Raw genomic sequence first — 26,321 nt, 5'->3', positions numbered from 1 at the left:
TTGCACAAGACTTCAGTGAGTCTCTGCTTTGCCTTCTCCCTTCCACGGACCACTTAATGTTTTATCTGTGCCTCCCCTCACCCCCGCCCCAGGTCTATATACACTGCTATAGAGCGCGTGGCTTCCCCTTTCATATTCTCCCATAATTTAAACTGGGTCAAATGAGAACTTTTGCAAGATTCCTAGAACATCTGCTATTCCCAGGACGTCTACTATTCCCAAGTATTTGGATACTCTACTTCAGGTCTGTTGCAACTGTTTTTCAAATGAAACACTTGGCTATAAAGGCAACTGTGTTATCTTGAAGCCAGTTGTATATAGCTTTCTGTATGTAAAAATATTCTAGAGCTTCTTAAAAAAAGCTCAAAATCTTCCAAAAGAGGGACAGTAATTTGCTTTATTTTGGTCACAGACATTAGGATCTTACATGATGTCCATCAAGGAGGAATAAATATAGGTCTCGGTATCTTTAGTGATTTTATATGGACAGCATACCAAAGATACAGAAGTGTTTTTACTTACAGGGACCAAAGACAAAGCAACACTAAATGCATTCCCTCGAGATTACACATGACATGCAGAGCCAAGCTGAAAAGTGAACCACACCAGTCTAACACTCCAGCCTCTGACCCTCTCTTGTTTTCTTCCTTTAAAAGGAGCAATTATCTATACCTTCTCTGCTGATCTGGTAAAACTATAGCAATATTTTAACAAGCAGCTTGAAAACAGCACATCCATTTCATGATACCATATTACCTTCTAAATCAAAGTTGACTCAGATGTTAAGTGTACACAATTACTAATTTGTTAGTCATTAGCCTGAAGGACTTAACAGTATATTATCATACTGTTTGGAGCTACTACTCCAAACTTGACAGCATAAAAATTTTGATATTAACAACCCATAACACAAAAACCAGGAGAAAAATTAGTTGTAAACATTAAGACTTTGTTTTTTCACTGAGCTGACTATCACGTCAGTTTGAGACTGACATCAGCCTCTTTCTTACACGGCAAATCTCTGCTTGGATTTAGAAGGTATGCCTATCTGAAGTTTAAAATGCAGGTGACAATTCAATAAAGTTCCCTGGAAAGTTACACAATCAGTCCTTTTTAAACACGTAAAGAGCATGTTGAGTATAGAACAACCGTCTTTGCAGCGTTTATACGTACCTTGGAAAAGCATCAAAGCAATAGGTTTTCCTAGTGTCAGGAAAAGCTACCCGTAGTCCAGACATCAAGGGAGAATGAAGGATTACTGCTGCACACTCGTACCGAGATGCCAGGTCTACTGTAGGGACAGTACCAATACTCTGACCATACAGAATAATGTTCTCAGGACTGACACCATACCTGTAGAGAAAAGAAGCATCCCTTTAAAAAAAAAAAAAAAAAAAAAAGAAAAAAAACGACAAAAAAACCAAAACAGAAAACCCCACAAACAAAAAACCCCCACACAAAACATTTTGCATCACAAAAGCGAAAAACAAATAAAACAAAAGGAGAGGGGGATAAAAACCAAAGCATCCCTCCTCCCCATTGTAGCCCTTTAAAATCTATTCCTAGGAGATGAATTTACAAGTCTGAACTTTAAAACAGTCCAGTAAAGTAAATCATCAAAACATTACACAGGCCGGATAGAGCTATCCTCAAAGAAGGAATGTCAGTTTGTTCATTAATCTTCACCATCTTCATGAACACCTCCTATCTTTTACTCCACAGCACAACAAATTATAAATTAGACTTCCCCCCACTCTCAGGAATCTCACATATTCTGGAGGATAACAACCTTTCCACCATTAAAGACAGTTACTCCTCTGCCCACTTTTCTTTCCACACAGCTGGAACGAAAAGACCAAACTGCCTTGTTAGTGTAGCTAAAGACACCAAAGAGGATACAAATCTGAGAGGATAGTTCTGGTAATTTTATCCATTTCTGATCATTGTAAATTATTCCTTATTTTTCTTTTCCAGTTTCAAATATGTCAAGCTTATTTTGTAACTACAAAGATACATCATTCCATAAAATTCAGGGTTCATGGGGAGTCCTGGATGGCTTCCAATACTCCCATCCAATCTATAAAAGTGTCCTAGCTTGTGTGCTGTTTCACAGCTGCAAAAAAGTTGAGGATGATACTAACTCAGTTTTTACTTAAAGTATGCAAAGTATAAAGGAATTTGGAAGGGGCACAGGAGGAGGTGACAGTGGCTAGGAAGAAGTGAAGAATACAATAGTATTTGGCCACTACAACTTGTTAGGAAAGCTGCAAATCAAAGCTGTTACTCAGTTAATTATCAAATATTTACCTAGAAGATTTTATGTACAACTCCACTTCCTATTGCAAGAATAATCAAGTGCTGAAGAGAACGCATTTCTAGTAGAAAATAATTTGTGCAGAACATGTCTTTTTGCAAGTCTACACTGTCTACAGTCCTGCTGTCAACTGCTGTACAATGAAAATCATTGTTTTAAACTACAGCCTATAGTTTAGGCTATATCCAATGTACACCTGGAAGGTTTCAACTTCCTTGCCAAGCTGATAGCAAGGTGTATGGCAGGCCTGGACAGTACTTGACTTTCAAGCAGCTAAATGATTCGGTATGTACAGAAGAGAGAAAAATACAATGGAAGAATAATCAATTAATAATTAAAATTACAATAGAAGAATAATCCAGTACTAATCATCCAACTACAGGCTGTCAAGATTGCCTGGTTTTACAACGAAGTAAAACTAGACTGGATTGTAGTCTCTGTGAAACTGGAATTTTCTTAATATTTCTATATTGCTGAGCATAAGAGTGCTTTTGGCATCTACTGTAATATGAATAAGCAACTGTATAAAAATATCTCCCTGGAGTAAAATTTTATCCCCTTGGTAACCAAGCAGCAGCTCACGTTGGTGGTCTATCACCACAGCCATGGCCTGATGTTTTTAAAGAGATGTTGTGAAGCTCTTTCAGGAAAATTTTTTCCCCTTACTGTTAGAAATAGCCCAGCACACAGTAGAGCCTAGTTGATTTTGGTATGCATGTTAACAGGATCGTGGAGCAAAGTCTTGTCCTCACGGACTTCACTCCAGCTGTTGGGTGGGGAGGGCTGGAGGTGTGTACCTTTGGAGGCAGCACATATATCCACTCCGCTGATATGCCAGCTGTTGCATTGTATTAAAGACAGGCAGAAATGCATCAATATCAGGGAACACAAAAAACCAGGACTGGAACAAGATCCTCTGCGTGGCACTTACATAGGGATGGAATTACATTAATGCTGGTAGGTTTTGCAATACCATCCTGAACTCTAACATCATCATAAATGTAAAGTCCCCTTTCTAAAAGGTTTACAATCTAAGCAGAATACGAAAACAGATGTTTGAATGAGAATCACAGGATAACAGGACAGCACAGGGCAGCAAGAGAATTCCTTCAACACATACAATTGCCTTAGTATGGCAATGTTCCTCAACATTGATCTGCTTTGGATTCATGCCTTTTGATGTTATTTTGTTTCTGAAAAAAAAAACTCATAAGTGGAGTGCCTGGCTGCTGTGGCAACAGGTACTCTAGAAAAAAAAAAAATCTCAGTTTCATAGTATGCCAGTTAAAGTTGGATACAGTCTATAGCATCATTAAAAAACCCCACAGAGATCTCTAAAGCAGCTCTTCATCACTAAATAAGTGCTACAGCTATTCAGTATCTAACTCCGCAGAAAGGCTATGTGCCAATTTTGACAAAAAAAAAAAAAAACATAAAAGGGTATTAGGACACTGAGTTAGTGCACTCGTAGCCTGTCATTAGGTCAAATGTCTTTTCTACTTTGTATTCCTACTGACTGACAACTAAAAGAATCCCTGGGACTGTGTTGGTTAGGGACAGTCCAACTTTCCCAGACAGAAGAGTTACTGTAACAGATTTATCTTTTTAAGCCCTTTACCATTAGGCCATCAATCAGAGGGCGAGACATCAAGCTCACCACAAATATCAGCAGAAACAGGTACATGTAAAATTTATTTATTGCAAGGCCAAAGGACATATGACAACTCATAAGCAAGGGCCATGAATAATTGACACGTGCGAGGTTCTTGGAGCTGAAGGCCAGGACTTGGCTCCATGATACTCTGCATCTTCACAAACACTGCCCAGCTGGTGACTCAGCAAGCACTGTTCAACGGAGGTACAAAATGACCTGAGGATTTTATCTTTAAAATACAGTATCCTTTAAGCAAAGGTGTCCCTTCCCCACTCTCTGCAAACTCCCTTGGGATAGTAGATTCTTGTGCGACAGGAACAGTCATACAGAAAGTGAAACAGAAGAGAGGAAGAGCAGATGCGAGTAAGAAGGTGGCAATTCACTTAGGGAAACTAAGTGACACAGAAAAAAGGAAAGAACGTGATAAAAAAAAAGGCAAAAGACATTCTGAGAAAAGAGGAATCCTGTTACGATCTGCTCTCCTATTAAGGAAGAAAGTCCTTCCACCAGCTAAACAGCAGCTCCTAAAAATATCTTTCTTGAAACACACAAGCTTTGGTCTCTGTGGAAACGGAGCTCCATCCGACAGAGCGGGAGACCCAAGTTAATTCTGTGGCTGTGCTCCCGCACTTCTCCAGCGGAGCCCATCAGAGAGTTCAAAACAAGCAGGGCAACATCGCGATGTGGAGAAACCAGCCTTTAGCAAAGACAAAGTAGGAGGCAATTCAAACAGTTACTGTGGGCACATGTAAAACACTGATTTGACAAGGGGGCAAAAAATAAAGGAAAAAAAGGCAGGCACGCTTTTTTCCCAAGGGAAGTCAGTTACTGAGAAACACAAAGCTACTGCTGTTTATACTGACACAAGCATTTCTGCTTCCTCTTACCCACAAGCGCTTATCAGGTGGCAAAGTTCTCCAGCCTAGTCTACTTTCAATAACCCATGAGTAAATTATGTGAATTACAGATTACATTTCTTATGCGTGCAGAAAAAACCCCGGCTATCTTCACAAGCAGCACAGCTATCTGCACCTACAACTTTCTGAGCCAGGCCAGGTGTAGCTAAGGCACCAACACACTCCGCAGGTAACAGTAACACGGGGGGTTTGTGGGGCGTCCCCCCTCCATTTATACAAATGACGTTTACCAGCTATTCTAGTTTCCTTATGCTAGTATGCTGTGCACAGAAGGTGCCTATTAAGAATCCACACCCCAGACTCTCCAACTTACTCCTGCACAGAGTAAGAAGAGACCTCAGGCACAGCAACAGGTCAGTGGGACAGAAGAGGCTGGGGATATTGCTGACCGAGTACGGTGAAGGAGGATGGGACACAATTACTTCTCGTTCCGTCTGCTTAGCTGTACGGTTGTGGCTTGGGCCACGTCCCTCCGCAGTTACCATCATCTGTGTTGTACAAGGAACCAGTTGCCTTTGTAAAGTACTTAATGCTTTCTGGCTGACAGCACTACGTACAAACTATGTATTACCATAAAGCATCTTTAATTATGAGGACAAGATACTGATTCCACCCCCCACCCCCCGCTCCGGGCTTCAGCTTTGAGTGATACAGAGGGAAAGTTTACCATTGCTATTTTTACTCTCCCTGCTCAGCTGAAAGCGCTAGCGGAATGCTGCTTCAGGGACTACAGACGTGCCATACAGCTGAAGCCCTGCAATGTTCATGGCCAAAGTTACAGCATCTGTGCCAATCCTCAAAGGTGCTGTACACATATTTCTTAATAAGGCCAGTTATTTTTCAGGCTTACTGAATCAGTGAAGTTAACCACACCTTATATTTTCAGTTCTTAAGTTTTCTGGTATTTGCTGTCCCAATATCCCTTTCCTAAACTGGAAAGCATATAGAACAGCATGGATATAGCAACAACAACAAATGAGTTTTCAAAAAGTGATAGTAACTCTCTATGCAGAGCATTCTGACTACACAAACCCCATCCGATAAGGCTGTCGAGACGAACTGTGTAACTGCTACTGAACTAAGGCAGCTACTGGCGGTCAAGTTCTTCCTTACAACATAGTACATAAAGATAAAAGGCAGGAAAACAAGGTAACTAGCTGGTGCATTTTTGCAAGGGGGCCGAGTTTGAAACTGTGCACTCCCCTCTCAAGACAAACACCACAATGAAATAATTCAAGACACAAAGAAAATCCAGCATACATCAGGAATGACACAAATCAGGCCACATTTGGGGGAAATAGTGACTTCTGGAGTATTTTTACTAGAACATACATGTGCTCAGTTATTAGAAGATCTTCACAGGCTATTCTTCAAGGCAGTTTCTTCCTGTTTATACAAACCCATTTGTCACAACGTGCTCTTTGTTCCCTTTTCAAAATGCATTATCTCTAATCTTTATAATCCAGAGAAATTTAGATTGCTTGTTAAGAAACACAGACAGGTTTTTCTATAGAATCATTATACACTTCCGTAAGATATACATCTACATTTTCAGAAATAAGTGGCTGTTTAATCCAGTATGAATCTAAACATCTAATTTTGGGGGTAGAAAGGGAAAACAAAAATCCTCAATTAAGTAAAAATCCCATATGCAGATTGATTACCTTGAACAAGAGTTTACATTGTAGGACCTTTATGTTAAAAAAACTCAACAAAAGAAGTTCAGTCAATAAATATTATTGCAAGTAATTTACAGTATCAGAACAAAACACTGAATTTCACATCGTGCTTCAGCAAGTGCCACTCCAACATGTCAGCCAAAATACCACAGAAATTACAGCAGATTTTCAGCCTAAATGCCAACACTAAATTGAGACCAAGGCATTAGATTAAGGATTTTTGGTGTTAACCACAACAACAACTGTCAAATGAGAAAAATCAGAATTATTTCAAGATTCACAGGAAACCCTGGCACACAGCAAGAGTCCCTGTGCCAGTTTCTCACTCCAGTTTCCTTGAATTCACACAAACGTAGGTCTAAAATTCTGTACCATTTGACTGAGCACAATAGACACTGACACTGATTCTTTAAATTATGCAATGTCGTCTTCCTCCTCCACCTCCTTCCTGTCCAAGTCTACAAGTACTATGTGATTCAAGTTCAGGTACAGTAGACTCTCTTTGACTTCACATTTTCATCGCAGTAACCAAAACCGGTTTGCATAGTATTCTGGCTTACGAAGCTGCAAAAAGGGAGACAAAATTTTTTTGGCATATATCCCAGCACACTGTCAGAGGAGCAGACAAGTAATTCCACAAATGTGTTCACACTCAAAATAATTTCAATGGCTGCCAGAGAAATTTAATCAAGGAATCTGCCACAGTTTTATATCACCATTATTTTACTGCCACACCAGACAGTCATTTGGTTATGCTATGGAGAAACCCCAGCGCTAATCAGCATAGGCTAACTAATACTGGAGTTACAGAATGAAACTCTTGAAAATGCCCTCTTAAAGGCTATTTTGGAAGTTCATCATTTGCAAGTATCACACTACTACAGGCTTGCTGGACTATGTGACTGTAGCGCTAATCCAGAGATGTACCAGCTCTTCTTTTCGTATAAATAAATGGATGAAGGGGAAGCAACTTCTAGGCACTTCTTAGGACGATCACGTGCCCTGCAGTAACTCAATTATACCGAAGCATGAATCACTACAACTGCTTCTTGATTACTGCCTTGTGATAATCAGCGATCTGTTATCAAATATTGAGAACTGTGCTCAAAGTTCAACCAAGTCCTAACAAGGATATTAAGTATCACTGGTGAGCTCAAGCAACCATGACAAAAGCAGGTGATCTACACGCTGCTGAGTAGCGAAGCCACTGCAAGCTTGCCTGGAACAGCCAGGGTAGGTAAAGGAAGGCTATTTCATGACATTCTCTGGTACAAACTATAATGAAATTACATTTTAAATTAACTGAATTATGCTAATTTACACTGAGTAGCTCTGGGGTGAGGGTTGAGGGTCTTTTTTTTTTTTAAATAAAATCAAAATAATACTGGTTCCTCTAAAAAAATTGCTCCTTTTTCAAATACAACCTTAAATTACCTTGTGTTCATCTGCTTTGAACACAGGCTCCTGAAGATGTCATGTTTCGAAGCAGGAAACACCTTCCCTAACTACAGTAAATCTGCTCAGGACTCACCAAGCACTCCTGAACAGTAAATCCATTCCCCTCCTTTTTTCCCCCAGCTTCACCCCGACAAGCGAGTTCCTTCTCCCCCTTCAATACCCACTTTGTTGGAGGATTTCATGCCACACCACAGCAGCACTTCCACGTGCTCGTCTTGCACCACGTGTTTTTGAGCCAGCTTACCACCGCCAGCCCAGCCATTCCACAGCTAAGCAACCCAGCAGGTAGCAGGTCCAGTCTGAGGACTGTCTTCTGTTACTCATAAATCAGGCTCTATCCTCACAATCATTTATAGTTAATGATCTCACAGCAGAGATAGCTTGACAAATGCAATCACACTGCACCTACCCATTCTAATTTTTCAAGCATTTTTCTGAAGAGTCAGAAGAGAAGTGAACCTTAAGAGTATTTAGGAAAAAAAAAAAAAAAAAAAAAGATAGTACACATCATCAGCCAGGAAAGAAGACTTCTGCAAACTTGTGTTCTGGAAGGAATCTCTTCCAAGCTAGCTTAACAGCAGCAAAATGTTGTGATACAAAAGGCAGAATGGGTGGAAAACATGCAATCTGTGCTTGCAGGTCCATTTTTTATTTTTTTAAGGAGGTACAAAGTAAAACCTCCTTTGTTTTCTCTTGTACTGAGAACTCAACTGTGTTTACAACATGACTTTTCACCACCACAATAACCCAGAATACTAAATTTTGGTGTTTGGTTTATGTTAGGTTGCTCATTTGTCTACCACATGAACTAGCAGTTTTATGTATAAACAACAAACAGATTTGGAACAGTTGTTTCTGCCTGACTGTGGGTTTGTTCTTTTTTTTTTTCTCCCCCTTCTAGATAGCAGGGAATGAGGAAACAGAGCTTTCATTAAATGTGCACTGAAATTTAAGCAGGAATTTGTGCCATGGGCATGCTGATATAAGAGAACAGAATAACTTTGCCTCTACAATCATTCTTTCACATCAAGTGAAAGTTAGCAAGAAGGCCACTGACAAGCAAAACCAGTCTCTTGTAGGTCATCCAACAAAAATGAGCAATGATGTGGCTGAGCCTTCTGTTTGAACTCCTACCTTTATCATTCCACTACTTTATGACAAATAACACTCCAATACTCAATTTGCATTCATGTAATGAGAGGAAGGGAGCGTTTTCCTACATGAAGTCCTAAATAACGCCCCCTAAATGTTGGGGGGTTATTTCACCTCCCTAATCACAGGAGCAAATGCAAACCAAAACCACTGTAAACTGAGAGACAAGAAGCTAGCAACAGTGGAAATAGGAGTTAAACACATGGATATATTCAAACGTAATTCCGACCCCGCAACTTTCTTTGCTTTAGCAACCTTAGAAATCAACTAGATTTCTGAAGCCAGCCCTGTGCCACAAGGTTTTGGTTTTGAAGATACACGTCTGCTCTCCACTCTTCATAGTTTCTTGCTTCTCCCAAAGTGCTTTCTTAGAGCAATATTGATTGACACCATTTAGTCCCAAGACACAATGCATAGATGGCAGACTAAAATGAACCTCTCGCTCCCATTATTTTAAAAGTAGAGCACTGGAGTTAACTTTAACAAAGTATTTATCATTTAATTAATATGCTCTGTAGCAAATAAACGTGGAATACAGAAGTCTAAAGCTTTATTTATCAAAGACAGAAAACCTTTACTGGCCACTAAGAACTATCTTCATTGACCACAGCATGAATAATTCACAAAAACTCAGTCAGCTACATTCTATTATATACTCTTTACTGTAACCAGTGTACGAAATCTATATAGCCAGTCTCTGAGGTACATTTAAATAACCTGAGACAGCAGAGAAAATTCTGTTACTTTCACAGAGTAGCTCAGTCTATAGTATCTTCTGAAGTGAGGAATTAATTATCTTCACTCCCAGCTCCTCTCTCATCTCTGTCCTGCTGTGGTATTTTTATTTCAGCTGCACACATCGTACTCTATGTTTTATAATACAGCAGAACTAAGACAGATGAGCATTCTCCTCACAACATTTAACAACATGACGTTAAAACTTTGACAAGCCTTTTACTGTTGCAAAAAGCCTGCACTTTCACTTTGGATATCCTACACTCAAAAGCTGAAAGAATAAACTGCTCCCTAAAATTGTACTCCTGTAAGTTTTGTTACGAAGAACAAGAAAGATTTGATGATATCCATGTACCCAAACACAATTTCTTTTTATATAGAGACTTCAGGTAAAACAAGCACATGTCAACTAACACAGAAACTGTGCTTGAAAAAGTCTCCTCTGCTTCCCTAGGAAACTTTAAAAAAACCCGAGTGCAAATATTAACACTAGTTATGCAGTCCCACAAGTTTTGTGCTTTCATAGCTGTTTCTTAGATTTCAGTTACTTCCAAACTGGAGAGCCTTGCCTTATTCCTGAGGCTGAAAATTCACAGTGAGCCAACGCATTCTGGCTCACCTCCCAAGCTCCTCAGCACCTTTGGCTCAGCACTGGGAGACTGAGGGTTTACAAGCCTGGAGGAAGCAGTCTTGCTGCTCTCCAACAGTTCTGAAAGCTGTATTATTATTTCAGTACTCCCGTCTGTTTATTGGAGCACCTCTGACACCTCAAGCTTGAGCACTGCTCTTATCCCGACTCCTCTTCACATCAAACACTAAATTAACTTTTTGATGTATCTCCATTACCTTTACACACCTATGGCACCACGCAATAGGTTAAGGCCACCCTGCTGCAGCACTAATTGCCATGAGCTGCACCTACGTAAGACTTAAGCCTCTGCCTCATGAGTTAGGAATACTTATCCGAGCAGGAGCACGGTGGCCTCGGACCTGAGCTGCTGCCTGCTCCACCCATCCCCGACACACCTACCCTTTCGCCAGGTACAGCTCAGCTGCTCACCAAGCAGGGAATAACTGCTCACAAACCACAACAGTCAAGGCAAAAAGAAATCGCACCAGTTAAGTTTTCTTTACATATATCAGGCTGTGGTTTCTGAAAATACAGTTATCACTGTATGTGCATATAATGAAACAAGACTAACCTTAAACTGTAATCAAACTGCAAAGCTCACCTAAAATTTCACACTTCTAGGTTTGCACAGCTGATTAGCTATACACACTATAACTGAATAAAAAAAAAAAGGCATTCCCAACCTAAGGATCTTAAACCAAAAGTGTACGTGAATTCTACTGCAGGTAATTGTCTACATGCTCTAGAAGAATTAAATGTTCTGCTAAGCTGGAATTAATCCTGTGGAGACTAATATTAGGAAGGCTAGAAGAAAAGCCTCAAAGTAGACCACTCAGACTTTGATACCAATAGAGCTTGGCCCTGGAACTACTCGGGTAACTAGTCCCACCACTGAATTAAAAGGAAACTACGTAACTTTTTCTTTGGTGTGTGGGGTTTCTATTTTGTGGTTTGTTCGGTTTTGTTGTGGTTTTTTTTTTTTTTTTTCCATTCTTGCCTTCCTTTTGCATTCTCTTCCACCTATGTATTGTAATTTTATTTATGTTTCGGTCTCTTAAGTAAAAGTATTTCATCTACAGGTTTTACAGAGAACCTCGTGTTTTCAAAGATTAACAGCATTAAATGACTAGTTCTGCTATGATTTTTTGATACACCTTACAAGCCATTAAACGTGAAATATGTGGCATTGATACAGCATTTTCCTTACATCACTTACAGACAATCACAAATATCTCCAGAAAATAAGCTGATAAAAAAGATTCAAGTATTATCCCCATAATGGTAATGGAGAAGAACAAAGAAAAAGTTGAACAGTCTCAACAAACAGCAGGTGCTTGTATCCGAAATCCTATTACAGCAGACAAAGTTAAAGCCATTTTCACACTGTTCTGCAAAGATCCCTGGAAATCCAAATGCACTCTCTCCCACAGAGCACCAAGAGGATTACATGGGAGCTGGAATGGGTAAGGCCTTGCAAGTATGCAAGCAGACAAACTGGGCGCATCATTTCTTTCCATCCAGAAACATGAGTACAACTCTGGAAGTCATTTTGAGAGTCTCCAACAGAAAGGGAATGAGAGGGCAGAAAGGCAGGATGGAGGACAAGAACGTCAGAGAGGTCCTGATACAAAAGTGATTAGTACCAACGAACTGGTCTAACATTCCTAAAAAGAACCGACTGCAGATGAACGCATCTGTCCCCAGTATATGAATATTTTATCAGCCAGCATTATATGAAGATGACTCAGATGGCAGTGGGATTTCTCTTTCCCTTATAGACGTACATTAATATGCTCAAGCACTGCAGAAGAGCAAACAAAGTTATTAAATAAGACTGGGCTTCTCTCAAAGATACGCAGTATCTCACAAACACTGAAGGGCTCTATGCAGAAACCAAGTGAAGAAGTGTCATGGCCTATGTTATCCAGGAGACCACACATCCTGCTTGGATGGTCCTCTTTAATTCTCTGGACATAGTTAATGTTTATTTGAGTTACTCTAACCATTTCCACAGACTTAAAGAAGAAAAGCAGTATTTCCTTTTGATTTAAAAATCAAAACAATCAGCACTTCCTCTGCACTCACATGTCTTATGAATCACAAATAGGAAGAAATCCTACTTGGATAAGTGACACTAAAACCTCTATTTTTCCCCCACCCCCAGATAAGCAAAGAAAACACATACCGATTTTGTAATTGCTCCGAACACTGAGCTTTATTACAGTGTGAATCTGTATGCACTTAAGCATCTGCTTTCAAAGAATTGGCAAATTCACAGCCTCACAGAGAAACACTACTCTCCTGATGAGTCTCTCCTGCCTTCTCTCAATTATCCATTTTCAGCTAGACTCATTAAATAGTCTAACGAATACCGAGAGTGATAACTGCCAAATGGAAGACGACAGTCATTTCATGAAAACAATCTATTACTAGAAGAGATTTTTCCAGCATCTTTCTGAAGCAAGAAAATATCAGTGTTCTTTGTTTCTCACCATTTTTATATTGGCACTCTGACTTAAATCAGACTCATCAATTCCTTTCTTCCTAAGCATCCTCAAGTTCTTCCATTCCTGTCCCTCAGAGATGACCTGATTTGACTCCGCCAGGATTAGAGATCTGTTGCTCCCACAGAATCTATAAATTATCAAACCAATATTTAAACCTGCACTGTTTTACACTTAATTTTTAATTTTCTTGCACATGTTCCTTTAATGAACTTTTAGCACAATGAATGTTCAGGCCCCAGCAACAGTCAATATAAAGCTAAGATGATTGAAAAAATATACAGCAATCACCAGGATTAACAGCACCAGATGTTCTAAAACAGCAGACCACAAATAACTAGTTCAGAGCTTAAAAATCACAGATATCTGCATTTAATTATATGCAAAAACATTAAGTATCAGTAACTTTTACCTATTTTAAACTAACAAATGTTAATGTAAGAAATGGGAACAGTACTTCTGTGCATTTAGAAAAGTACTAACTTTCTCATAACTTTCCTAAACTCACATCAGAAAATTCAGTCCTGAAACCAGGTCATATATACTTGTTCAGCTTATCCAGCTATCTTATCTGGCATCATCTGAGCTTCTATGGAATAAAAGAGGTTTTGCCCAGATTGTACAAATCAACAGGTTTTAATGATGGTCAAAGAGTATGCTTGCATGCTTTGTTTTCTGCCAACATACCTAGTTAATGGTGCCAATTGTTTTTGTAGTCTTTTTGGTGAAAGATTTCTTGCGAGTCAGCTTTTTCCCCTCAAAAAAGGATGCTTATCAATTAACAGCTAGCTACTCCACAAGTAGCAGAAGTACCCAGCACTGGATCAAGGACAACTGTTAATGCAATCAGTTAAGTGCATTATTCCAGCTGATGCTAAAGGTAGAAACTGAGCTGCAGCTGCATCTTAGAAAATTAAAAAAAAAAATAAAAGGGAAAAGAGAAGCAGCTTCCTGATGTTAATTCAGCATCCTATTTGCCTCTATCTGTGATGCAGTCCTTATAAAGCAAGCAGGCTCCCTACTTGATTGCAGTATCACCGGAGAATAACTGGTTATGCAGGAAAAAAATGTTAGCAATGCCAGTATGTGCCACACCGGCATGTAACTGCCTACCAATAAACCAGCATAGCATAAGGAAGTCTTGTGCTGTCGGAGTTTCTATTTTCGAAATAACAGATAACAGTGCAGTGCTTGGAAAAGTAGGTGCATTAATGTCTACATCATGGCCAGACGCCAATGTGGATAGTAACATTTTGGTTATGTAGGTTTTCTGCAGTTCACCATTTCATGGCACATGCGCTTTTAGTTATAAGCTACTGCTGTGTTCTCCCCCAACACACACTTTTCATATTTAGCTCTCCACGCAGTTACATTTTACAAACGAATAGTGTTTCCCTTTCTCCTAGTACCACAAAGCTTCCAAGACAGAAGCAAAATAGAAATTGGTATTGGTCTCTTCTCCCAAGTAGTTAGCGATAGGACAAGAGGAAATGGGCTTAAGCTGCGCCAGGGGAGGTTTAGATTGGATATTAGGAAAAACTTCTTTACGGAAAGGTGGTCAAGAATTCGAACAGGCTTCCCAGAGAGGTGGTGGAGTCACCATCCCTGGAAGTGTTCAAAAAACAGGTACATGTGGCACTTCGGGACATGGTTTAGTCTAGTCTACCCTTGATTGGTTTAGTGTGGACTTGGTAGTGTAGGTTAATGGTTGGACTGGATGATCTTAAAGGTCTTTTCCAACCTAAACGATTCTATGATTCTATGAAATATTTAATGAGAATTTTAAAAAATATTTTAAGAGGAAGCCTGATCAGTTCTACAGTGAAGAGCAGGAAAGAACATGGTTCACATTAGACTATTGCCCAGAAGCCCTGGGAATAGCGGAAGGAAGAAAAACAGAGTAACAAATGACAAACCGTGCGTGCTAAATTGAGTTCCTCCTCTCCCCCTCAAAATCCCAGTAATAAAATTAGCTAAGTTTAAGCTAACATCGCTTCCTTTATTCCAAATTAACACTCACTTCATAATAAAAAAAGAAAAATGGAAAATTGCTGTGAATGCCCAACCAAAAGTCTAATAATCTTTCGTTCAGTTTCTCCTGCTACTGAATTGCAACAAGTTTCGAACTACATCCAGGTAAGAAACATCCGAGATCCTTAGGTTTAATGTCCCTCATTGTGAACATTATTCAAGCAGATCTTTGGATGGAAAGGGTAATTTCCTGAAATAATTGGAAGGTGCCAGATCTTATTTATATCAACAGCGTCTGTTCAATGCTCTACACAAAATGGTCTACAGATCTTAGATGAGCTTTGACAGAAGGGCATCCAATTTGGAAGGGTGGTATATTTGGCACCAGCTTGCTTAGTTTCAGGGTAGAACAGAACTCGATAAACCAAGGAGACTTTACAACCCTCTCACCCTCTATAAAACTCGGTGAACACTGAGGATTTATGACAATCTTATCTTTCACATCAAGAATTCAGATCCAAGTTATATTCAAGTATTTTCTATCATCTTCATTCTTTGTTAATGCAAATACAAATTACAATTGTTTATTTTTTTTAAAAGACAACTATATTTGTGCCTGTATTCCGTCACAGATAGTACGTTTTGCATTATCAGATTGATTTTTAGTACAAATTTCAAAAACAGGATAAAAACCTAATTGTACTGGTGTTATGCACAGGGGGCTTTAGAAGTGAATATCACATTACATGACTAATTAGCAAGAGCTCAGGGGAGAGGGCAGAGGGCTTCTGTATCAGAGAAACGAGTTTGGAAGCTGGCAGAGATTCAGCAAAAGTCAAAACCTTTTAGGCATACTGGTCAGGCTTAAGGTTAAAGTACTTTAAGATATTAAACCACTGTACTGACTCCTGAAAGGGTGCTTCTTACACCAGGAAGAGACACCTGCAATGTATGCTAAGTCACAGTGTAATAATTAACCAGTCTGAGGCAAAGGTTACATGATCATAAACTAGTATGCATAAAAATGGCAAAACTGTATCTGAAACACTACCCCACCTCTTCCTACAACTCTGGTACTTTCACAGTTGGTTGAAGTTCATAAGATGCTCATACACAGACGGAAACACTAACTTTTTCTGTAGTATTATTAAGACACATTAAAAACCACGCTTAACTAGAAAAATAGACAAGCTTTTTACAGTAGGAAAAAACAAAAAATATTTTGAAGAAAATGTGTAATAAAACTTAATATGCAAGGTGAGGTACATTCCAGTCTCAGGGGAAGGAGGAGACTGACTGGCTCCTGACCAGCTGCCTCAAGGCAAGAATTGTCCAGGGAACACCTCCAAAATAAATAGTATACCAAATTAGCTACTGCAATTAAAAAAAACCAAAACAGCACACCAAAACATACACATGCTTTTATGAGAAATGAAGCTATAAAGAACAAAGAGCATGCAGAAAAAGAATTCTGTAAATTTGCCCCAATGGACATGCTTCAAAAACAAGACCATTTTCTTGAAAGATGCCACTTTCTCCAGGCTGTCATACAGCCAACATCCTACTTAAATTCATCAGATGTTGGCAAAGACTATAGATATGGGGCAAAGATTAAGATCTGTACAAAAAAAAACCAGTCTAACGCTTAAGACAGCAAGTTAACTACTCAAAATTTCCTTTAAAGTGTAGATGGTTCCATACACCATTTTTGTTGCAAAATGCTAACAGAAGTCTAGCCCTGTATCACTGCTGGCTTCTCTTTTATTTTGCATATTAAGGCTTGCAATTTATTGTATAGTGTAATAGTTAAGACAAAATGTCTTGTTTAATTTATTATAAATAGCCATTAAAATTTAGGGAATAATGATAATCTGAACCTTATCTCGGTTTATCTGTACACTGTAAAAAAATATATAGCTGGTTTTGCTTCTTTGCTGATACTGAACACCATTTTTCAAGTTCTATAAGAACATCCAAAGCAAAGCTAACTAAAAGTCAGCAGAGAGGAAGAATGTCCAGAAAGATCCTATAATCTGAGCAAAACCCTTTCTAAACAACTTTATTAAAAGAGAAACATTTGAAGCCATACTATTTAGAAGGTGCTTTCCTGAGAAACATGTTGGTCTCAATTTTCAGACTTGTTGGATCCCATTATCCATTACTGCAGAGTACTTCATTTGCTGCACACAAAAAGAAGTGGCCATGCCATATCACAAAGTTAAATTTAACTGGTCTAACGCACTGGGATCTTAAGAAATTTGGCAGCATCCTGTTTAAAAAAAAAAAAAAAAAAAAAAAAAGGCAGCTTTGAGCTACTAGCTGACACTGCTTGCCTTGAGAAGGGTTATTTGCCAGACTCTTAACATATGCAGCTTGTTTCAGCAGCATGCCTTGGCTGATAAACAAAGCTCACAAGAGTCAAAGTTCTTAAAGTAACATCTCTATATGTGAGCAGGATTTTTTAATTAGGCATGGTAACACAGATCTTCCCAAAACTGTCTAAACCAACAATTAATTTGAAATTAACAGTTAAAAAAAGCATTTTCATCTTGAAAGGTGTACCTAGAAAGAATTTCAAGAGACCGTACCAATAAATAATATTACTATCAGGAAAGCATACATGAAGTTTTTCTAACAAATTTGCAATGCAAAATATACAGAGGCAATACTTTGACATTACCTCTAATTTAAATTTTTCCCTCTGGACTTTGAGGCAAGTGTACTAACTTAAAACCTCATCTTCCGCATCAACATCATTCTTCATTTGTGAGCCCACATGGAATTCCCCTTTTTGAAAGTCAAGATGTTACAGATTTATTTTGTGATTGCAGGGATTTTCCCAAAGATGTACATGTGCTCATCAGGAGACATGAAACCAAGGGCGGGAAGGTGGGTGAGCATTGAGCCAGATCCTACAGTTTAGCACAATTTTGTGCCTTTGTATTATTTGGTCTCATGGCCATCAAATTCAACCACAATGTTTAATGCCAATAGGAGAAGCTTTGTTGTGTAAAGCTAACATGGTGGTTAAAAAAATACAGAATAAAGATACAGATAATGCCAGTATAACACTGTCATTATTCAGCTGGCCGACATTTGCACCTTTCTGAGATTGTTTGTGGGTTGCATAGCTTCATGTGTAAACATGCCACAATAACCCATTTTTCTCAAATTAGCCTTTGGAATACAAATGCAAAGATGTTCCTCAGTCCTTAAGCTGACACTAGGCACTATTCATCCCATTCTACATTCTGAGCCTTCTATTAAAAGCACCTTTATTCCTCTGTGTTCATACAGAGGTTCCTAGGTTTACAATCACACACTTCCATTGCTCACAAAACCTGACATATTAAAAAACCCACACCAACAAAACACTCAGTTTGAGAGCAGGAATGAAATTCAGCTTCATCATCAGATGTCAGGCTGAGCATGCAAGACCAGTGTTCAGTCATTCATCTAAAAACTGGAAAGCAGGACAGTCAAGACGAAATAGTAGCAAACGGGTCACTGAAACTGCTTACTCAGTTCACAAGTACTAGTCTCTAGCAATCTCAGTTATCCACTATCCACTGACTCTTCTAGATACAAGAGGTTTGCCCACCTATTGTATTTTAGCCCATACAAACCCAAGTTTTTAGGGTCAGACAGAAAACAATCCTTAATTATTTCTATTTCAGATCAATATAAACAGTCAACATACACTCAAATTAACATGAAGAGACACTTAAGAGCCACCAGCATTCAAAGATTGTAAAGATGTGCCTTTTCTAGATTCAAGAAAACACAAGGAATCCCTCATCTTAGAATCATAGAATCGTTTAGGTTGGACCAGACCTTTAAGATCATCCAGTCCAACCATTAACCCACACTACCAAGTCTACTCTAAGCCAATCTTGCACATGGATAAGTGCCTTAAATTTCTCTCAAGTGCAGTGACAACTGAAACTATCTCCTCATCAACAGAGAAAGATTTCTGTCCTTTTTAGGGGCTAACTGGCAAAAGCAAGCCTGTATGTGCACAAGCATGTTAGGTGCAACATATTCACAGCTTATTTTATGACTGACTTCAACTGCTTCCAGTGCAGCCTTGTAATTGATTTATATTTGTGAGGGAGGGCAGAAGGGAGTGTTAGCTATTCATTAAATTTATTACTGGCTATAGAAAAAAAAAATGGCTATGTTATTTGTTCATTTAATTTATTAGTGCTACATAATTCTGAGACTGTTGTCTTTAAAGCCAACAGACAATACAACTAAGGAACTACTTTCTTGATATTTTGCTTAAAAGTGGTTTTGGGGCAGGGTTTAAAAGTAAAAGTTACCATAATCACATTGTCCTCTCCACCAGGCAAATGTCATATTGAAATGAAATATGACATTCAGACATATGCTACAGAAGCTAGCCCCAAACAGCCAATTGCTTGGCACTGCCTTTGTACTAGTCTATCTCCACGTAAGGAAGCATTACAGGACCAAAACCACAGAAAACCAGGAAGAGCCCATCTTCTTCATTCAATATAGAAATACAAATATCCATTTGCTCCAGAAGTGTCAGTTTTCCCCACAAAACCAGTTGCTGGCAGATAATCCACTTCTGTAGCTTGAAATGTTCTCCACTTATACCCACAGGTATCTACAGTCCTGGATAGCATTGCTAATTCTTTTTTCCTTGTTCTTTTTACTTATGTTCACAAGTAATGAGCTAGTGTAAACTTAGCCCAGCACTTAGAAACACTCCAAAATAGCAGAGTAACAAAGGATAAAGGTTGAATTTTGGAGGGATTCTTTGTTTTTGAGGTTGTGATGGACTGGAGATTGACCCTGGCTTCAGAGCAAAACCACTGAGGCTGACACAGTTCAACTCACACTCCGCTGTTAAGAACTGAACAAATCTAAGCGCTACCAGCGACATGCACAGGTCAAACAGCCACCCTGTAACAACCATCAGCTCAGTCTCAAAAGGTGACACGCTTCTCTACCCAGAGCGAGAAAGGGGAAAAGCTTGCCTTCCTCTTTCTCATACACTTCGTGCGATTTAGCAGCGCTAAAAGCAGACAGAAACCTTTAGTTACTTCAGCATGTAGGATTTAGCAACATGGTCCTCTAGAAACCTTTGTGTTCAGTGCTCTGATGAAGTTGAGAACCAGGTCGTACAACCTTTGTACGGCAGGGTAAACCAACATCTCCAGTTCAGGCAGCTGAACTTCAGAACTATCTACACCCAGGATAACAAGTACTGTTAGCCAAAGGCTCTTTGGCAGCTTATTCTTCCAAATAACACTAGTTGCAAGACATTCTTGACAGTGAAAAATGTGTTGTGGTTGGGTTTTTTTTTTAAACAAGCTTTGATCTTGTAGTCCTGACAGAAAGAGGGAAATATTTAAAAAAACTACTTCTACTTCAGTGACTAAACTGTGTAATTCAACACCAAAGCTCAGTACACATTTTGAATAACTTTAAACATCAGAGCACCTGTTCCAAACAGTTGTTGGTATCTGTCCCTGGGACGCTCCTCATCTGAATTCATCTCTGCTCACTGCACAGACAACAACAGGAGAAGATTCTGTGTGTTTCTATTTTTGAGCAAAGTTGTATGCAGTTTTTCTTGAAGTACTGACCATGGCAGGTAGAATAAATTCAGTTTTAGAGAATAGCCTCTTTAAGCAATCCTTCGCAGACACTGTATCAACATTATTAAAAAACTGGAAGTGGGAAATACCCTATCAAAGCCAATGACAGAAAAATCTGCCAGGTGATGCACCATAAACAAGGGGAACCCTATTACTCCAGGACTATTTTTGTGACTCTGCCAAGCACTGCCTTTTACCAACTAAATCATGATGTGGCCACTTTTTATCAAAGCCTCTAAGTATTCAATCTAAAGAAGTCAGGTTAGATCATGCGCAGAAGCACAGTGCTAGTGAAAGAAGGTTCTGTTGCAAAGAAAATTAAAGTAGAAATTAACTACTTTGATAAATCAAGGTAAAAGAACCTGAAGCTATTATTCACCTAGAAAGCTGTAACCATTTCAGCAAATCAGAATGGAGACAAACTAAACTGACACAACCTCAGAAGATTAGTTACCACTCTAGTCAAATTCAATTCGGTGTATTTCCTAATTTTACTCAAATGAAAACTGTAACACTTTTCCACCAACTCCTGCAAAGGAAACAGCAATAAAAGGAGTCTGATCAGCACCACAAATAATAAAATTCCCATATAATAAAAGGTTTGGGTTTTTTTTTTCCTTTTTAAACATTAAATTTGAGGAAAAAGTGTACAAAAAAACATTTAAACAGTCTAAACTATCTGCTATCCATTGATCAAAAGCCCTTGCATTTTACTGTACCATTTCACAATTCAATTCCTTTCACCATGCCATATTGACTAAGAAGCTTAATGAAAAATGGAAGTGAACAAATGCCCTCCTACAGACTTAAAGACAAACTCAAACATACATGTTTTGAGAATGAAGGATTTAAACATTACAGTAACATCTATCATACATCAAAAGCTTAAACAGAAACAGAAGATACTAGTTTGTATTGTGCACCATGAAAAAACACCAAGCTCTATTTGTTAAATGCAACAAGAACAGCTCTTCTAAGCTATTTATTAACCACATTTTCTTCACCTCCTTTCAATATCCAAAAGATGGACTAATACGTTCTCCTCTTTGATACTCTACCACAGAAGCAGAGAGAGTGGGCAAGCAGTGCCTTCTTTCATTTGACAGGGGTTTTAAAAGATTTCACCAATCTCCAAATTTTTGCAGAACATACAAATTGATTTTAATATAAATAGCATGCAGTCAACAAAGCAGTCATGGTTTTGCACTTAAGCACTGTACCCAGACCCTAAGTGTGTATCCTGTTTTTAAGTACTGTACATTGTCTTAATGTAAAAGTGTTAGAAAGTTCAACCTTTCCACGTAAAATTCAGGAAAGGGAGGAGGAGGATGATAATCAAGTCACTCTGTGCAGATGTTGTACTAAGTCAATCAGATATTAGGATAAGAATTAATCACATCTCAACAAAAAGCAGCAACTTAAAACCATGCGGAGAGAAGACAGAGTCCAATACAGCTTCTCTTCAATCTGGTTCTGGAACAAACAGAACAGAAACAGACCAACCTGCCTAAAATAAAACACTCACAAAAATGTCATCTAAAGCAACAAAATAGAATATTATTTTTGAGAAACATTTAGATACCAGATGGAAATTTGCTCATTAAGTGGAAATAAATATATATATATAAAAGCCCAAATTAATTACTCGTTAATACTCGGTATTGGAACTAGAGCAATCAATGCTACAGTTAGACCTTTGAAGGAACATCTATAAAAACTTATTTTAAGAGAATAAAATTATAGGTCAACCTCTTTACCTGGGCTGAAAGCCAGTTAGCATTCAAACTTAATAATTGTAAGATTATACTTTACTCATGAGGAGAGATATTCATTTAATTAGAATTAAGGAAAATAAGTTACTCTTTACAAAGATTAAAAGAATGGAGAATAGTTGACACTGATTCTCCAAAGACAGGCTGATAATTGAAACCAAACAAAAACACTTGATGATTTTATTTTTCATCTACTGTTTACAAGACAGTTTTATAATCATTTGTGATGTAAGGTTTAATATCTAAATGTGTATGTGGTAGCAAGATTCTAATTTCAGTACCTTGAAACAATACAGTAAAAATTTGCAGCCATGTTTGCAACCACAGTCAGCTCACCATCATTTCTAAAATTTGGCAGCAATCTGTTTTGTCTAAGCGTAGGGTTAATTCCTGCCTTACTTGGGGCAACTTTCAAAATACACTGATAAATTAATATTTGCTAAGTATCAGTAGTACTTCACAGGGACAATTTAAAAAAAAAAAAAAAAAAAAAAAGGAATCTCAGGCTTCCAATGTTTTAATGATTCCTTTCTGCTGCCAGGTGGAACGTCTGGTGGATTCAGAAGAGCAACAGCTTCCCACAGAACTTAGCACACATGACTAAATGCTTTCGATAGCATAGTGAACCTCTCCTATTTTAAGACTTCACTTTTAACTTTGCATTACAGTTCACTACCATATGACTACAGGCCAAATGTTAGGAATTTGCATTAGGAATGAAAGCATACACGAACTCTTGGAAGCTACCAATGAACTGCTGCAGCAGAAGTGGTATAATATGACATTTTACCTCAAGAAGCAGACTTGTATTTTTACAGTAGAATATTTCACTTGACTGTGAGCCACTTGGACTTATTAAAAAGGGCTAAGAAATTAAGTTCATAAAGTTCACACTACCACTTAGAGAATTCCTGAGCTGAAAGTTTTGGCTCATACCTGTTAGGAAGACAGTTATCTGTTAATAGACAGAATCAATTAACTTTTGGTTTTTTTTGAGCTTACATTTTACAGCAACCGATTTCTTTACTGGGCACATAAAATACCACAATATTTCCTTTGGCTCCAAAAAAATCTAACCAATGATAACACAACTACTCTAACAGTACTCTCAAAGTAGCACTAAGATGTGGGATTTACAAACATGACAAAGTTAAGAGTTGGCAAATTTCAACCCCTCAATTTAAGGAAGAAAGCAGAACGTAGACCTTGTATAAACTACAGAAGGGACTCAAATATAAAACTCTAAATTTCATCCAGTCACACTTTAATAGAAGGAGCACAATCCTCTCGGAGCAAGCTGGGCACGTGTTGTCATCACCTACTGGGTCAGGCTTCTCAAAAGACTTAAGTGAAGGAAACCCTTGTTGCTGGATCTACATAGATCTTGAACGCGTACTAAATGCCTGTCAAGACAGGAGCACTTCCAGACACATGTGAAAGCCCTTTTTCAGAGCTTTAGAAGGCTTTCATTAAAACATATCATCAACTGAACATTAAGTGAAAGAGAGAAAACACAGCAACTGAAGGACAAACATTAACTAGGCTTGGCTTAGACATAGCACTTTTCCTCCCTTAAACCTTATTTATATCATCCATACGCATAATAGTGACATTTAATAGTTTATTCTGCATACAGCATATCAAAATTATTTCTTTACATAAAAGCATATTATTTATATTCCAGCAAAATTTTTTTTTTTTTTTTGGAGAGTCCTGGAAAATTAACCCAGAATCTGGTTGACTCACCAAACAGACAGAACACGTGCTACGAAAGGGTAACTTCCCCCTACACCTTTCTCCCCCATGCTCTTAACTTGACTTGGGCAGACCAATGTCAAAAGCCGTTTGGACTCCACAACTGACCAATCCTCAGATCCCTGAAAAGCCAATTATCTAAATTAGCAACAACTCCTGTCACTATTTTTGAAGCTGGCACATATCCCTAAGACATTAAATACTCATTTCACGTAAGCAGAGTTCATCTACACAACCCCAGAGCCAAGAACAGAAAACATTCATCATTCTTTTCTCTTGCCCTACCACAACAATTTAAGGTTTTTAAAGCTCTCCCTTTCAGGATATTCTCTGCGAAGTCCTACTTCAAGAACCACATACGCAACAGCAGAAGGAGCTCATCGTTTCTGTGGACAGAAGAAGCAACAGAGGCCCAGGGATGGCAATCACTTGTAGCAAGGAGCCAGAGGCAGCAGCTCTGCTCAGGATTTCCTAGAAGCCAAGGGCTCCTGGTTCCTACTGGCCACACTGCCTTGCCAGAGTCTTCTCATTGCTGCTCCATCCCTTTGGACGCCACCTACTTCGGCATCTCCTCCTGGCAGAATCCCCAGCTCCACTTCCACCTGTCAACACTTTTTCCTTCCACCCCACTACCCTACCCAATTTGACAACAGTTGTTTGGTTGCCAAAAGACGTCTATGTCGCACGAGCTTGCGTGAAAACCCAGACGCATCGCAGAACACCAGCAGTTTCTTGGTAAGCGCCAGCCTAGGCTATCACCAAATCCAGTCAAAGTTTTGGCTCAACTGGGTTACCTCTAAGCGTAGACAGTGGTAGGCAAGTTGCAAACAAAAGGGTTTTTCTTCCATCCTGCAAGCTCAAACTTCAACCAGTGCAATATGTCCTGCTCAAGATGGAGATTTGTAATGGTACAGTTGACTGAGCCCCTAAATCTAGAAAAAGCCCGAGGATGAAGGCTCGTGCATCCTTTTAACAAACGAAGCCATCCAGCAAATCACACCGTAAGCGTTGATGGACATGTGGTGAGGCCATCAAAATAAACCATCTACAAACCCTTCCCCTCCACCTCTCAGCAGGTTAATTGCACAGACACTGGACTTACTAGGATTAAACGGAGATACAGAAATACCTTGTCCCCAGTATCCATTTACCTTGTCCTGAGGGCCTGCCAGGCTGCATCAATGTCTGCGTACAGGTTTTTCTCAGAGGGCTTGCCGGTGCTCACCCCGTAGCCAGAGTAGTCATAAGAGAAGACGTTGCAGTTGATGCGGGAGCCAAGGCCAATATAGAAGCTGCACATCTGGCCGAGGTCCACAGCATTACCATGTGAGAAGAGCAGGGTGTACCGGCCAGTGGGGGCACAACGTACGAACATGCAGCCCAGCCTGTTATCTCGAGCCGTGCGGGAGAAGAACACTTCCACGGCATCCAGTTCCCGCTGCGAATACTGCCAGTCCGCCCGCTCGCTCAAGTGCAGGCTGCAGGTGCCTGATCCCGTCGGGGTCCCTGCCCCGGCTGCCGCCCCGGCCTCCTGCTGCTGCTCGGGCTGCAGCACGGTGTAGGTGGGCTCCGGGGGCAGGAAGGCCAGCTTGGCAGCGATGCGGCTGGGGCAAGGCGGGCAGCAGAACAGCCAGCAGAGCTCGCCCAGAGAGAAACCGTTCATTCTGGGGCCTTGTTCTGGCATCAGAGACACCGGAGAAAAACTAGCCTATACTGGAAAGAAGTCAAACCAAGCGACCCCGAGCGCTCCTCCAACGCAACCTGCGCACCTTCCTGCAAGGCTACCGGCTGCCCTCCCAAAATGCAAACAACCACAGCGCTGGAGGAACTACAGTTCAGCAAAAACAGCGCAGCTCTTCAAAGCCTGACGATGTGCTTATTAAAAACAAAAAAAAAGTCCAACCCCACAAAATATAAACGAAGTACAACCAGCCCTTAAAAATCCCACAACGAACGCTACAGTAAACGCAGTCCTCTAAAAGACCACCGCAGGTCCCCCCAAAGCAAATAAATCACACGTACGTGTGCACGTTTACAAGATGAATTCCCAGACCCTACGGCTCAGTGCGGCGCTCCAGAACTGCAAGCGGCCCCCCCGCGCCGGCCCCCCAGCAGGGACCACGCACCCACCCGGGCCACGGGCCCTTCC

General features: G+C 39.6%; 1 protein-coding gene across 1 annotated transcript in view; it reads right to left on the bottom strand.

The window, feature by feature from the left end:
* ABHD17C (abhydrolase domain containing 17C, depalmitoylase) overlaps positions 1-25,856 on the bottom strand; it is a 28,759-nt gene extending 2,903 nt beyond the window's left edge. Inside the window, exons 1-2 of the mRNA XM_009487259.2 lie at positions 25,324-25,856; positions 1,174-1,353 (exon numbers count right to left, since the gene is read on the bottom strand). Of these exons, the coding sequence (XP_009485534.2) occupies positions 1,174-1,353; positions 25,324-25,856 (713 nt within the window). The remainder of the gene's footprint in view (positions 1-1,173; positions 1,354-25,323) is intronic.
* Positions 25,857-26,321: the final 465 nt, after the last annotated feature.

Source organism: Pelecanus crispus, chromosome 7 (genome assembly GCF_030463565.1).
Source record: "Pelecanus crispus isolate bPelCri1 chromosome 7, bPelCri1.pri, whole genome shotgun sequence".
In the NCBI taxonomy this organism is placed as follows: Eukaryota; Metazoa; Chordata; class Aves; order Pelecaniformes; family Pelecanidae; genus Pelecanus; species Pelecanus crispus.
The sequence above is the reverse complement of the archived record's forward strand: the minus strand, read 5'-3'. Positions and strand labels throughout refer to the sequence as shown.